Source organism: Schistocerca nitens, chromosome 2 (genome assembly GCF_023898315.1).
Source record: "Schistocerca nitens isolate TAMUIC-IGC-003100 chromosome 2, iqSchNite1.1, whole genome shotgun sequence".
NCBI lineage: Eukaryota > Metazoa > Arthropoda > Insecta > Orthoptera > Acrididae > Schistocerca > Schistocerca nitens.
This window is the reverse complement of record NC_064615.1, coordinates 810,537,686-810,550,109: the sequence shown is the minus strand read 5'-3', so window position 1 is coordinate 810,550,109 and position 12,424 is coordinate 810,537,686. Positions and strand designations below refer to the sequence as shown.

The 12,424-nt window shown below is 37.1% G+C and overlaps 1 protein-coding gene across 1 annotated transcript in view; it reads left to right on the top strand.

Moving 5' to 3' along the window:
• Positions 1-1,382: 1,382 nt before the first annotated feature.
• The window catches only part of LOC126235351 (uncharacterized), a 178,396-nt gene continuing 167,354 nt past the window's right edge, over positions 1,383-12,424 (top strand). The window contains exon 1 of the mRNA XM_049944074.1: positions 1,383-1,656. Coding sequence (XP_049800031.1) covers positions 1,383-1,656 — 274 coding nt within the window. The remainder of the gene's footprint in view (positions 1,657-12,424) is intronic.

The following is a 12,424-nucleotide window of genomic DNA, read 5'->3' as shown; positions in this document are numbered from 1 at the left end:
GGTAATCAGCTCTAATATTTCAGAATTAAATAAGAAGGTTGAGGCAGTAGAGAAAGATTGTGATGAGAAGATAAAGAAAGTCATGCAGAATACTAATGAGACATTAACATGAATCAGTAGTAAATGTGTAGAAGAGAGAAAGAAACTTTGTGATGATTATAGTAGGAGGGCGGAGACTTCCGAGAAACAGTGTAAAGATGAAGTTAGAGCAGCCAGGAAATTTTGTACTGAAAATAGGGTCAAACTTTAGAACCAAATCGATCAGATTAAAAATGATTTAGAAACAGAGGTAAAAAACCTAGTTTGCAGTACTGTTAGAGGAAAAACTGAAAAATAAATAAAAATATAGATTCAAAATTGGCTGAAATGGAGAAAAACATGGAAGAGGTGAAAAATCTAAAGCATAGAATATGTAGTGTCCCAAACTGTCCTTCATTTGTTAGTTGTAAGAAATTTAATAATTTTGAATCATATGGGGAAGTGAATTCACTGGATTTCATTAGGGAATTTAATGATTTTCCTGAAACATGGAATGACAAAGAGAACATGTCATTTGTGAGAGGTTTTTTGAAAGATGATGCTTATGGATGGGCAGCTCAGGTAGCTGATAGTTGTGCTTCATGGCATAGCTTTAAGAAAGCATTTTTAGATGCATATTGGTCCAAAGAGAAGCAGCAGAAAATTTTGAGTGAATTTTGGGACGGAATGAGATTTGACTCTAGGAAGGGTACTGTGAAAGGTTTCTGTCAGCTTTGGATAAACAAACTGAAACATTTGGACAAAGAGCTAGGCAGTGAATCAATAATTATGGGTTTAGAAACTAAGTTACATCAGAAAATTGTAGAATTGCTTGTACCTGCCCCTAGGGGTTAATATTAGTGATTTTTTCAATTATGTTGCTAAAATGGTGAGGGTAAAGCCCTCAGTGGAATATCATAGGAGGAATTTTGATGACAATAATCAATCAGGGAGAGGGTTTCAGGTGAACAGGATGAACAGAAATAATTATAGTAGAAATTCATGGAATGGTTGGGTGGAGGATGCCAGAATGGGCACAGAAATGGTAGGAGAAATTCAACTAACAGAAATGGAGGAGATGATTTTAATTCTGGATCAAACCATTTAAACAAGATAATGCTCCAGTTTTGGCTCACACTAGAGCAGGTAGTGATGAAGAGCTATGTGTATATAAATGTGCTGTAATCACAGGTAAAAGTAATGATAGTAGTAAGACAAGTGTAAATTCTAATTCTAGTTAGATGTTGACTGATGGTATGTGTAGCAATGTTTATCCTGTAAAAAGAGAAGAGGAAGTTACTATAATAAAACTAAGTGATGAAACAGTGTGTGTTGCTGTTGCTCAGGATGCCCTGAGTGTCAAAATGGATGGTAAATTTTTAAGAGAACATAAGGAATTCAGGTGTTTTGCTATGTGGTCTAATAATGGAAACAAGGATCAACTAATTATCCAAGTATTTGAGGAGAATGAAACTGAAAGTGGTTCTGATTATGACAGTAGTTGTAATGGTGATAGCAGTTGTGAATCCAGTAGTGATGAGGACAAGGTATTTGAATTTATAATTGATAATGCTGGCAATGTGTTAAGTAAAGAAAGAATAAAAGAGGAGAATGAAGAGCTATATTTTAATGAGAATGGTAATGAGGAACAGGACCATTCTGTCTGTCATTTAAGTGTGTCTGATAATTGTTTTGGTAACTAGGATGATAGTTTTCCAGGGAAAGGGTTATCAAAGATTTGTAGTTTCAAGAAGATCACATGGTAGGTAAAAAGGAAGTGTGGCACCCTGTAATAATAACAAGTGTAGAAGGTATACGTGTTAAGCGTTTACTGAACAGTGATAGTGATTTTAGTGGCATTTCACAAGCATTTTTTGAATCTATTAAGATCACAGAGGGTACAGTAGTAATGCATTTTACTGGAATAAAAATTATTGGTGCTACTGGTAAGCTATGAAAGAGTGAGAAACAGGAGGTACTGTTAACTGTGGGGTTAGAGGATGGCTATTGGAGTGCAATTTCTTGGTGATTGATGTAATATTTGGGACTAATTTCTTGTGCAATTAGCAAGTAGGGGGTTGAACATTCTGTGTTAGATTCATTATGTGGCAATAATACTTACCCCAGTGGTCTGTCTCATTTTTTGTGCTTCCTGAGACAGTGAAACTCTTCTCCTATCCTATCTGTAGTTTATAAGTGAATCAGAAACATTCTATCTTTGATGTGCATGTGATTTTGTACAGCAAGATACTTTAGTATAGGAATATTTTAGAAAAGGTTTCTCCAGTTATATCTATATATATTACATTGTGTTAATGATAAGTAATCATAAGAGGATGGAAGAAAAGGCAAGAGAACAGCACTGGTATTTGGTTGAAATCTATGAGATACTGTGTTTACTCTAGTTTTGTGAAATATGATGAAAGTAAATTGGTATCATGGTTAAAGAATTTCTATCAGACAAAGAGGTAAGGTAAACAGAATATGAAAGGTGGCAGCATATGTGGAGGAGAAGGTGCAGATTATCTGAAAACTATAGTTAACATATGAAGTAATCAGCTCATGGGTGCAGCAGCAGAGACAGTATGCAGTAAACACCATCATGAATACTAGGTATTAATATTAATTGTGGTATAATAGAAGTGTTTGTGTTCAGTGCAATCAGTATATGGAGATAACTATCTACCTATAAAGTGTGTTATGGTACAGCCTCTTCTAACATTAAGGAAATAAAACTTTAAATATAGTTGTGTGGAGTAATGTGTGTGGAAAGAACAAGCAAGATTTGTATGTATATTGCTCTTCAGGCTATAATCTCAAGTAATTTGATGGAATAAAGTGAAATAATAGTTTTTCTAAGTGATAATTTTGTCTGATCAGTAATGAGAGTTACATTTGTGTTAGCATAAGGATCCGTTACTGTGGAGTGTTTTTCAACAGAATCAATTTTGCACTGGATAAACGGAGCTGGTGTTTATTTATTAGATGATGAAGCAATAATGAAATAATAAAATAATGTATAATGTTAGGGTCTTAATGGTTAAGGAGCCTGTCTCTGCAGTAGGGATACTTTTTGAGAATGGACTCCACTAGCTAACGAGGTACGAAATGTAAGTAAATGATGGAGGTGACAGACAAGATGAGTAATGAAAAAGATAGCTGTATACAAACAAATGTGGTACAACCATATTGATGATCTGTTTTTGAATTAGGCAACATTGGGTACTATATACAGGGTGTTTCAAAAATGACCGGTATATTTGAAATGGCAATAAAAACTAAACGAGCAGCGATAGAAATACACCATTTGTTGCAATATGCTTGGGACAACAGTACATTTTCAGGCAGACAAACTTTCGAAATTACAGTAGTTACAATTTTCAACAACAGATGGCACTGCAGTCTGGGAAACTCTATAGTACGATATTTTCCACATATCCACCATGCGTAGCAATAATATGGCGTAGTCTCTGAATGAAATTACCCGAAACCTTTGACAACGTGTCTGGCGGAATGGCTTCACATGCAGATGAGATGTACTGCTTCAGCTGTTCAATTGTTTCTGGATTCTGGCGGTACACCTGATCTTTCAAGTGTCCCCACAGAAAGAAGTCACAGGGGTTCATGTCTGGCGAATAGGGAGGCCAATCCATGCCGCCTCCTGTATGTTTCAGATAGCCCAAAGCAATCACACGATCATCAAAATATTCATTCAGGAAATTAAAGACGTCGGCCGTGCGATGTGGCCGGGCACCGTCTTGCATAAACCACGAGGTGTTCGCAGTGTCGTCTAAGGCAGTTTGTACCGCCACAAATTCACGAAGAATGTCCAGATAGCGTGATGCAGTAATCGTTTCGGATCTGCAAAATGGGCCAATGATTCCTTTGGAAGAAATGGCGGCCCAGACCAGTACTTTTTGAGGATGCAGGGACGATGGGACTGCAACATGGGGCTTTTCGGTTCCCCATATGCGCCAGTTCTGTTTATTGACGAAGCCATCCAGGTAAAAATACGCTTCGTCAGTAAACCAAATGCTGCCCACATGCATATCGCCGTCATCAATCCTGTGCACTATATCGTTAGCGAATGTCTCTCGTGCAGCAATGGTAGCGGCGCTGAGGGGTTGCCGCGTTTGAATTTTGTATGGATAGAGGTGTAAACTCTGGCGCATGAGACGATACGTGGACGTTGGCGTCATTTGGACCGCAGCTGCAACATGGCGAACGGAAACCCGAGGCTGCTGTTGGATCACCTGCTGCACTAGCTGCGCGTTGCCCTCTGTGGTTGCCGTACGCGGTCGCCCTACCTTTCCAGCACGTTCATCCATCACGTTCCCAGTCCGTTGAAATTTTTCAAACAGATCCTTTATTGTATCGCTTTTCGGTCCTTTGGTTACATTAAACCTCCATTGAAAACTTCGTCTTGTTGCAACAACACTGTGTTCTAGGCGGTGGAATTCCAACACCAGAAAAATCCTCTGTTCTAAGGAATAAACCATGTTGTCTACAGCACACTTGCACGTTGTGAACAGCACACGCTTACAGCAGAAAGACGACGTACAGAATGGCGCACCCACAGACTGCGTTGTCTTCTATATCTTTCACATCACTTGCAGTGCCATCTGTTGTTGAAAATTGTAACTACTGTAATTTCAAAAGTTTGTCTGCCTGAAAATGTACTGTTGTCCCAAGCATATTGCAACAAACGGTGTATTTCTATCGCTGCTCGTTTAGTTTTTATTGCCGTTTCAAATATACCGGTCATTTTTGAAACACCCTGTATATTGTGCAATCCATGACACTGCAGCTGGGAAAGAGAGTTTGACAGAAAGAGCAATAATTTAGTTAGGTCCTAGTCATATAATGCTGCATTATTGAATTTGTAGGTTATCTGAAAGATACTAAAACGAATTCTTTACAGACAAATGGAAAAACTGGTAGAAGCTGACCTCAGGGAAGATCAGTTTGGATTCCGTAGAAATGTTGGAACACGTGAGGCAATACTGACCCTACGACTTATCTTAGAAAATAGATTAAGGAAAGGTAAACCTACATTTCTCGCATTTGTAGACTTAGAGAAAGCTTTTGACAATGTTGACTGGAATACTCTCTTTCAAATTCTGAAAGTGGCAGGGGTAAAATACAGGGAGTGAAATGCTATTTACAATTTGTACAGAAACCAGATGGCAGTTATAAGAGTCGAGGGGCCTGAAAAGGAAGCAGTGGTTGGGAAGGGAGTGGGACAGGGTTGTAGCCTATCCCCGCTGTTATTCAATCTGTATATTGAGCAAGCAGTAAAGGAAACAAAAGAAAAATTTGGAGTAGGAATTAAAATCCATGGAGAAGAAATAAAAACTTTGAGGTCCGCCAATGACACTGTAATTCTGCCAGAGACAGCAAAGGACCTGGAAGAGCAGCTGAACAGAATGAACAGTGTCTTAAAAGGAGGATATAAGATGAACATCAAAAAAATCAAAACGAGGATAATGGACTGTAGTCGAATTAAATTGGGTGATGCTGCAGGAATTAGATTAGGAAATGAGACACTTAAAGTAGTAAATGAGTTTTGCTATTTGGGGAGCAAAATAACTGATGATGGTTGAAGTAGAGACGATATAAAATGTAGACTGGCAAGGAAAGCGTTTCTGAAGAAGAGAAATTTGTTAACATTGAGTATAGATTTAAGTGTCAGGAAGTCGTTTCTGAAAGTATTTGTATGGAGTGTAGCCATGTATGGAAGTGAAACGTGGATGATAAATAGTTTAGACAAGAAGAGAATAGAAGCTTTCAAAATGTGGTGCTACAGAAGAATGCTGAAGATTAGATGGGTAGATCACATAACTAATGAGGAGGTATTGAATAGAATTGAAGAGAAGAGAAATTTGTGGTACATCTTCACTAGAAGAAGGGATCGGTTTATAGTGCTTGTTCTGAGGCATCAAGGGATCACCAATTTAGTATTGGAGGGCAGCGTGGAGGGTAAAAATCGTAGAGGGAGACCAAGAGATGAATACACTAAACAGATTCAGAAGGATGTAGGTTGCAGTAAGTACTGGGAGATGAAGAAGCTTGCACAGGAGAGAGTAGCTTGGAGAGCTGCATCAAACCAGTCTCTGGACTGAAAACCACAACAACAACAGGTTATCTGAAAACTTCTATTTGTGTTCTGAGGAATTATAAGCTTAAAATGGTAACACTGGAATGAAGAAAAGTAATTTTACTGATTAACTGATAAATGAGGTGCTAGAGTGATGTGAATATTCTGACAGGTCAATTATTTGGTAACATTTTGTGATCTTTTAATTTTATGGTTGAATGAAAGTAGTACTCAGAGCTGAGTGGAGAAGTAGGGCAATGATTTGGTACAACTTCCATCTCCTTAATTTTGATTTGAGTAGTAATTAAGTTATGTGATGGTGACATTTTTTGCATAAATTAATGGTTAGTAAATCTATGCTACTGCACATCTTGAGTTTTTACTGTTTTGCAGATGGAAAATAAATCCAAATCTTTCAAGTTTAGCCAGTTTGAGACAGAACTGTGACATAGTGTAATGTCTTGCAGTGTAATGTGCACTTCATTTTAAATTTTTATGCTAGTTTCCACCTTTAATACTATAGTCAATTTTAGTGCTGATTATTGTGATGTTATGAGAACTAAGTAATGTGTTTATTCATGAAGTAATGACTATTATTTGCCATTAGTGTGAAACATTTTTTCCTTATACTTAGTTAGAAATAGAAGTGAGTGTACTAAAGTAGGGTATTTTGTTTAACTTTTTCATGTATTGTGGTGGAGGAGAACCACCTCCATATTTCCATATTTCAATTACCTACTTTATAGTGAAATTCTGTTGGTAATTTCTACCAGGTTTCTTCATGTTTTTCTGTCTACTCACATAAATTATCTATAGACAGTTTTTCCATTGTTAGTTATGAGTTGAAATTATCAGTACAAAAGACATTAATAAGCAAATTGCATTATACAGGAGATAAGCACATCAGTAATTTGAAAACAATTTTGCAGGAGTATACAACTAATGAACCTTTATATAATTTAAGATCTCATTCAGCAATTTCAATTACCCCTAACTTCGTTGGACTCTTGATACTACCATTTCCTTTCAAAGTTAACCAAACAATTTCTTGACTGTAATACCATAATCCTTAAATCAGTTAGCAAAGTTTTGTGTCAAACCACATAGACGTTTTACCACAACAAAAACTGCCTCTTGTACATATTCCTATATTGACATTTACTAATATTGGTTTTTTCAGTTACTTTTTTATTTACATCTTGTTATTTGAAGAGGTGAATTCACAAAAATTAGCTGCCACATGATTGGGTTCCTAATACATTCTCTCACCATGACTGCATTAAGTAATACCTTTAATATTCTCCACAATTGACACCATTATTACTTCATATACTTCATGAACACCAGTAATGGCAGCTGAAGACTTCCAGCATAAGAAGCTACCCTCATTCAACCAACAGTTTTGTCAAAGAGGACAGAGGAGTGGATAAAGATCCAGGGCATTCTCTTGTGTTGATGTGAGAAACTGCCCCTGAAGCCAGAAGAAACACCAATACTTGACAGCATGAGGATGCAGAAGGCAATGGAAATCACTGCTTTAAAGACACGTAATGTGTACCTATCCATTAGACATGTGGCCTGCAATTGAAGATGTGTCATGATGACCTCTCCATTGGTAAAAGATTCCAGAATAGTTCCCCATTTAGATCTCTGTGAAGGGACTGCCAAAAGTGAAGTGACCATGAGAAAAGATTGAATAACCAATTAAAGGATAACATTCTACAAGTCAGGCCTTGGAATGTCAAAAATTTGAACAGGTTGGGAAGCTAGAAAATGTGAAAAGGGAAATGCTCAGCCTCAGTCTATATATTGTGGTGGACAGTGCAGTGAAATGGAAAGAAGACAAGGATTTATGATCAGATGAGTATAGGGTAGTATCAGCAGCAGCAGAAAATGGTATAACAGGGGAAGGATTAGTTATGAATAGAAAGGTAGAGTGGACAGTTAGTTACTGTGAACAGTTCAGTGATAGGATTGTTATCATCAGAAACAACAGCAAACCAACACTGACAACAATAGTTCAGGTACAGATGACAACATTGCAAAAATGTGTGAGAATGTTGAATGGGTAATTCAGAATGTAAAGGGAGATGAAAATCTAAGTCATGGAGGACTGGAATGTGGTTGCAGTGGAAGGAATAAAAGAATGGGTTGTGGAAGAATATGGGCTTTGTATTATGAATGAGAGAGGAGAAAGACTAACTGAATTCTGCTGTAAATTTCAGCTAATAATAGTGAATACTCTGCGAGGAGACTAGGAGATATGGGAAGATTTAAATTAGATTACATCACGGTCAGGCAGAGATCCCAAAATCAGATGCTGGATTGTGAGGCATAGACAGAAACAGATATAGACTCAAATCACAATTTAGCAGCAATGAAGAGCAGGCCGAAGTTTAAGAGACTAGACAGGAAGAATTAATGGGCAAAGAATTGTGATACAGGAGGACTAAGAAATCAAGAGATACAGGAGACATTATCTGGAGTTATAGACATTGTGATAAGGATAGCTCAGTAGGGAGTTAAGCTTAAGAGGAACAGACATCTCAAAATAGGGCATTCACAGAAGTTAGAAAGAAAAACTAGTTAAAAGAAGGCAGCTGCAAAGAAACAATTGGTAACAGAAGAAATTCTTCAGTTGATTGGTGAAAGAAGAAAGTACAAAAATGTTCAGGGAGATTCAGGAATACAGAAATACAAGGCAGGCCCCTACGTAGGAGTGAAATAAATAGGAAATGCAGGGAAGCTGAGGTGAAATGGCTGTATGAAAAATGTGAAGAAATTGAAATAGAAATGATTGTTGGAAGGACAGACTCAGCATACAGAAAAGTTAAAAATCCTTCAGTGAAATTAAAAACAAGGGTGGTACCATTAACAGTGCAATGGGAATTCTACTGTTAAATGCAGAGGAGAGAGCTAATAGGAGAAACAGTACATTAAAGGCTTCCATAAGGCTGAAGACTTGCCTGATGTAACAGAAGATGAAACAAAGTTGATACAGAAGAGATAGGGGATCCAGTATGAGAAACAGAATTTCAAAGAGCTTTGGAAGACTTAAAATCAAATGAGACAGAAGAGATAGACAACATCCCGACAGAGTTTCTAAAATCATGGGGGACTGCGGGGGAAGGGGAGGGTGGGGATGGCAACAAAACAACTATTCACTCTGGTATGTAAAATAAAGGAGTCTGTTGACATAGCATCTGTCTTCTGTAAAAATATCATCCACTCAATTCTGAAGTTACAAGAACTGACAAGTGCGATAATTATTGCATAGTCAGCTTAACATCTCATTCATGCAAGTTGCTGGCAAGAATAACATACAGAAGAAGGGAAAAGAAAATTGAGAATCTGTTAGATAATAATCAGTTTGGCTTTAAGAAAGGTAAAGCCAGCAGAGACGCAGTTCTGACATTGCGGTTGATAACGGAAGAAAGACAAAAGAAAAATCCAGGCATGTATATAGGGTTTGTCAATCTGGAAAAAGCATACAATGGTATAAAATGATGCAACATGTTTGAAATGCTGAGAAAAATAGGAGTAAGCTATAGGGTGAGACAGATAGTATACAATACCTACATACGTACTTCATCCAGTTTAAATATAGATGTACGAAAAATACGTACAGGAGTCAAGAGGGAAAAATAAGACTGGAGAACCAAGAACAAAGTGCTCAGATTAAAAATGGTGTAAGACAAGGATGTAGTCTTTTGCCCCTACTGTTCAATCAATATATTGAGGAAGCAATGAAGGAAATAAAAGAATGGTTCTAAAGTGGAACTAAAATTCAGGATGAAAGGATATCAATGATAAATTCGCTGATGACATTGTTACCCTCGATGGAAGTGAAGAAGAATTACAGGATCTACTGAGTGGTTAAACAGTCCAATGAGTACAAAATATGGATTGCAAGTAAACTGAAGAACGACAAAAGTAATGAGAAGTAGCAGAAATGAAACAATGTGAAACTTCATATCAGGATTGATCATCATGAAGTTGACGAAGTTAAGAAATTTTGCTACCTTGTCAGCAAAATAACTCATGACAGGTGGAGCAAGGAGGACAGTATCAAACGTAGGCCTTAATTTGAGGAAGAAATTTCTGAGAATGTAAGTTTCGTGCACAGCTTCATATGGTAGTAAGACATGGGCTGGGGAAAACAATAACAGAAGAGTGCCAAAGTGTTTGAGATGTGGTGCTACTGAACAATACTGAAAATTAGGAGGACTAATAAGTTAAGGAATGAGGAGGTTCTCCGCAGAATTGCCTGAAGGGTTACACTGCAATAAACTTTACTGGAAACACCCTTAATAATATGCAAAAGCACTTACTTTCATTCTAACTTGAAAACATGAAGCATGTAAGTGGAAATGGTCCTAACGGCCAAATCTCACATGTTGGTAAAATTATAAAACAATGTATATCTTTTGGTACATAACTTACTAGTAACCAAAAACTGAGAAGGTGTTCTGGTAACATGGAATTGTGTTTCTATCTTGTAACTGCAAAAAAGAATAAGACAAAGGAGAAATATAAGTGATTGATTAAAAACATTCTAAGTGCTATACCAGGAAACTAACTGATTCTAAGTGCCAGTAACAAAGTTTTTGTTATTGTTTTCCCACAGCCCATGTCTTACTACCATATGAAACTGTGCACAAAACGTACATTCTTAGGAATTTCTCCCTCAAATTGAGGCCTATGTTTGATACTGGTAGACTTTTCTTGGCCAGGACCACCCTTTTCGCCAGTGCTAGTATGCTTTTGATGTCCTCCTTGCTTCGTCTGACACGAGTTATTTTGATGACTAGGTACCAAAATTCCTTAACTTCATCAACTTCATTAGTACAGATGCACTACGCTTCATTTGTCATACCACAAGGACAGAAATACAGCAGTAAAATTTCGAATAGTAGAACTGCAGTCAACAAAAACTATTTCACATTTCTTTCAAATTTGATAGAAAAGAATAACATAATTAAATTCAAGAAAAAAAATCTCTCAGTATTGACTTCTGTTACTTACACAACACCACTCCTGAGATCAGCTGCTATGAAATTTATTGTGAAACTCCCTGTACTCTTCAGGAAGAATTGGCAACATAATCAACTGGTCTTTCTGTTTTTCATGACTGGTTATTCACATGAAGTATGGCATGGCATATATCTGTCATAGTTCTCCTCTTTTGAATACATTGACATTTTTCACTCTTCCACTTTACAGTAGCTATTTCATATGGATGAATATGAAGCAGTTTGATGATACTGCATTTGGAGAGATTACACACCACCATTGACAACAAAATTTTCAGCAGCATTTTTAAACTCAAGGAACTCAGTTGTACACAAGGGAGTTACATGGAAGGGGTTCTTAGCTTTAGCTAATTGTAACAGTCTTGAGTAAATATTTCTTCATTTCTCTGTAACGGCAAAATCTCTGTTGCAGCTCCAAAATCTGTGAAACTTTAATAGTCTTAATGTGAACTGAAATAGACAAAATATACACTTAAAAAATGCACCACAAAGGAAATATCCAAATGAGATGAAAATCAGTAAATGTGATGTACACCTACAGACAAACAAATGATTACAATTTCAGAAAAACTGAATGATTTATTCAAGAGATAGAGCTCCACAAACTGTACAAGTGAATAAGGCATTGGTCCACTTGTGGCCCTTAGGGAAGCAGTTATTTATCTTGGCAGTGGGTGATACAGCTGTTTGTCCTCCTGAGGGATTTCATGCCAAATTCTGGTCCAATTGGTCCATTAGATCATCAAAATCCCGAGATGACTGGCTAATGCTCCAAATGTTCAAGACTGGTTTTATTCAGCTTTCCATGTTACTCTACTTGGTGCAAGCCTCTTCATCTCCTATATTCATCTCTTGGTCTTCCTTTATGATTTTTACCCCCCACGCTTCCCTTCAGCACTAAATTGATTATCCCTTGATGTCTCAGAATGTGTCTTCCCACAATCCCTTCTTCTAGTCAGGTTGTGTCAAAAATTTCTTTCCTCCCCAATTCTACTCAGTATCTCCTCCACCCATCTAATCTTCAGCATTCTTCTGTAGCCCCTCATTTCAAAATCTTCCAGTCCCTTCTTGTCTAAACTGTTTATCATCCATGTCTCACTCTCCATACAAATACTTTCGGAAAAGACTTCCTGAGGCATTAATCTATACTCTTTGTAAACAAATCTCTCTTCTTCATAAATGCTTTCTTTGTCATTGCTAGTCTACATTTTATATCCTCTCTACTTCAATCATCATCAGTTATTTTTCCATCCAAATATCAAAGCTCATCTACTGC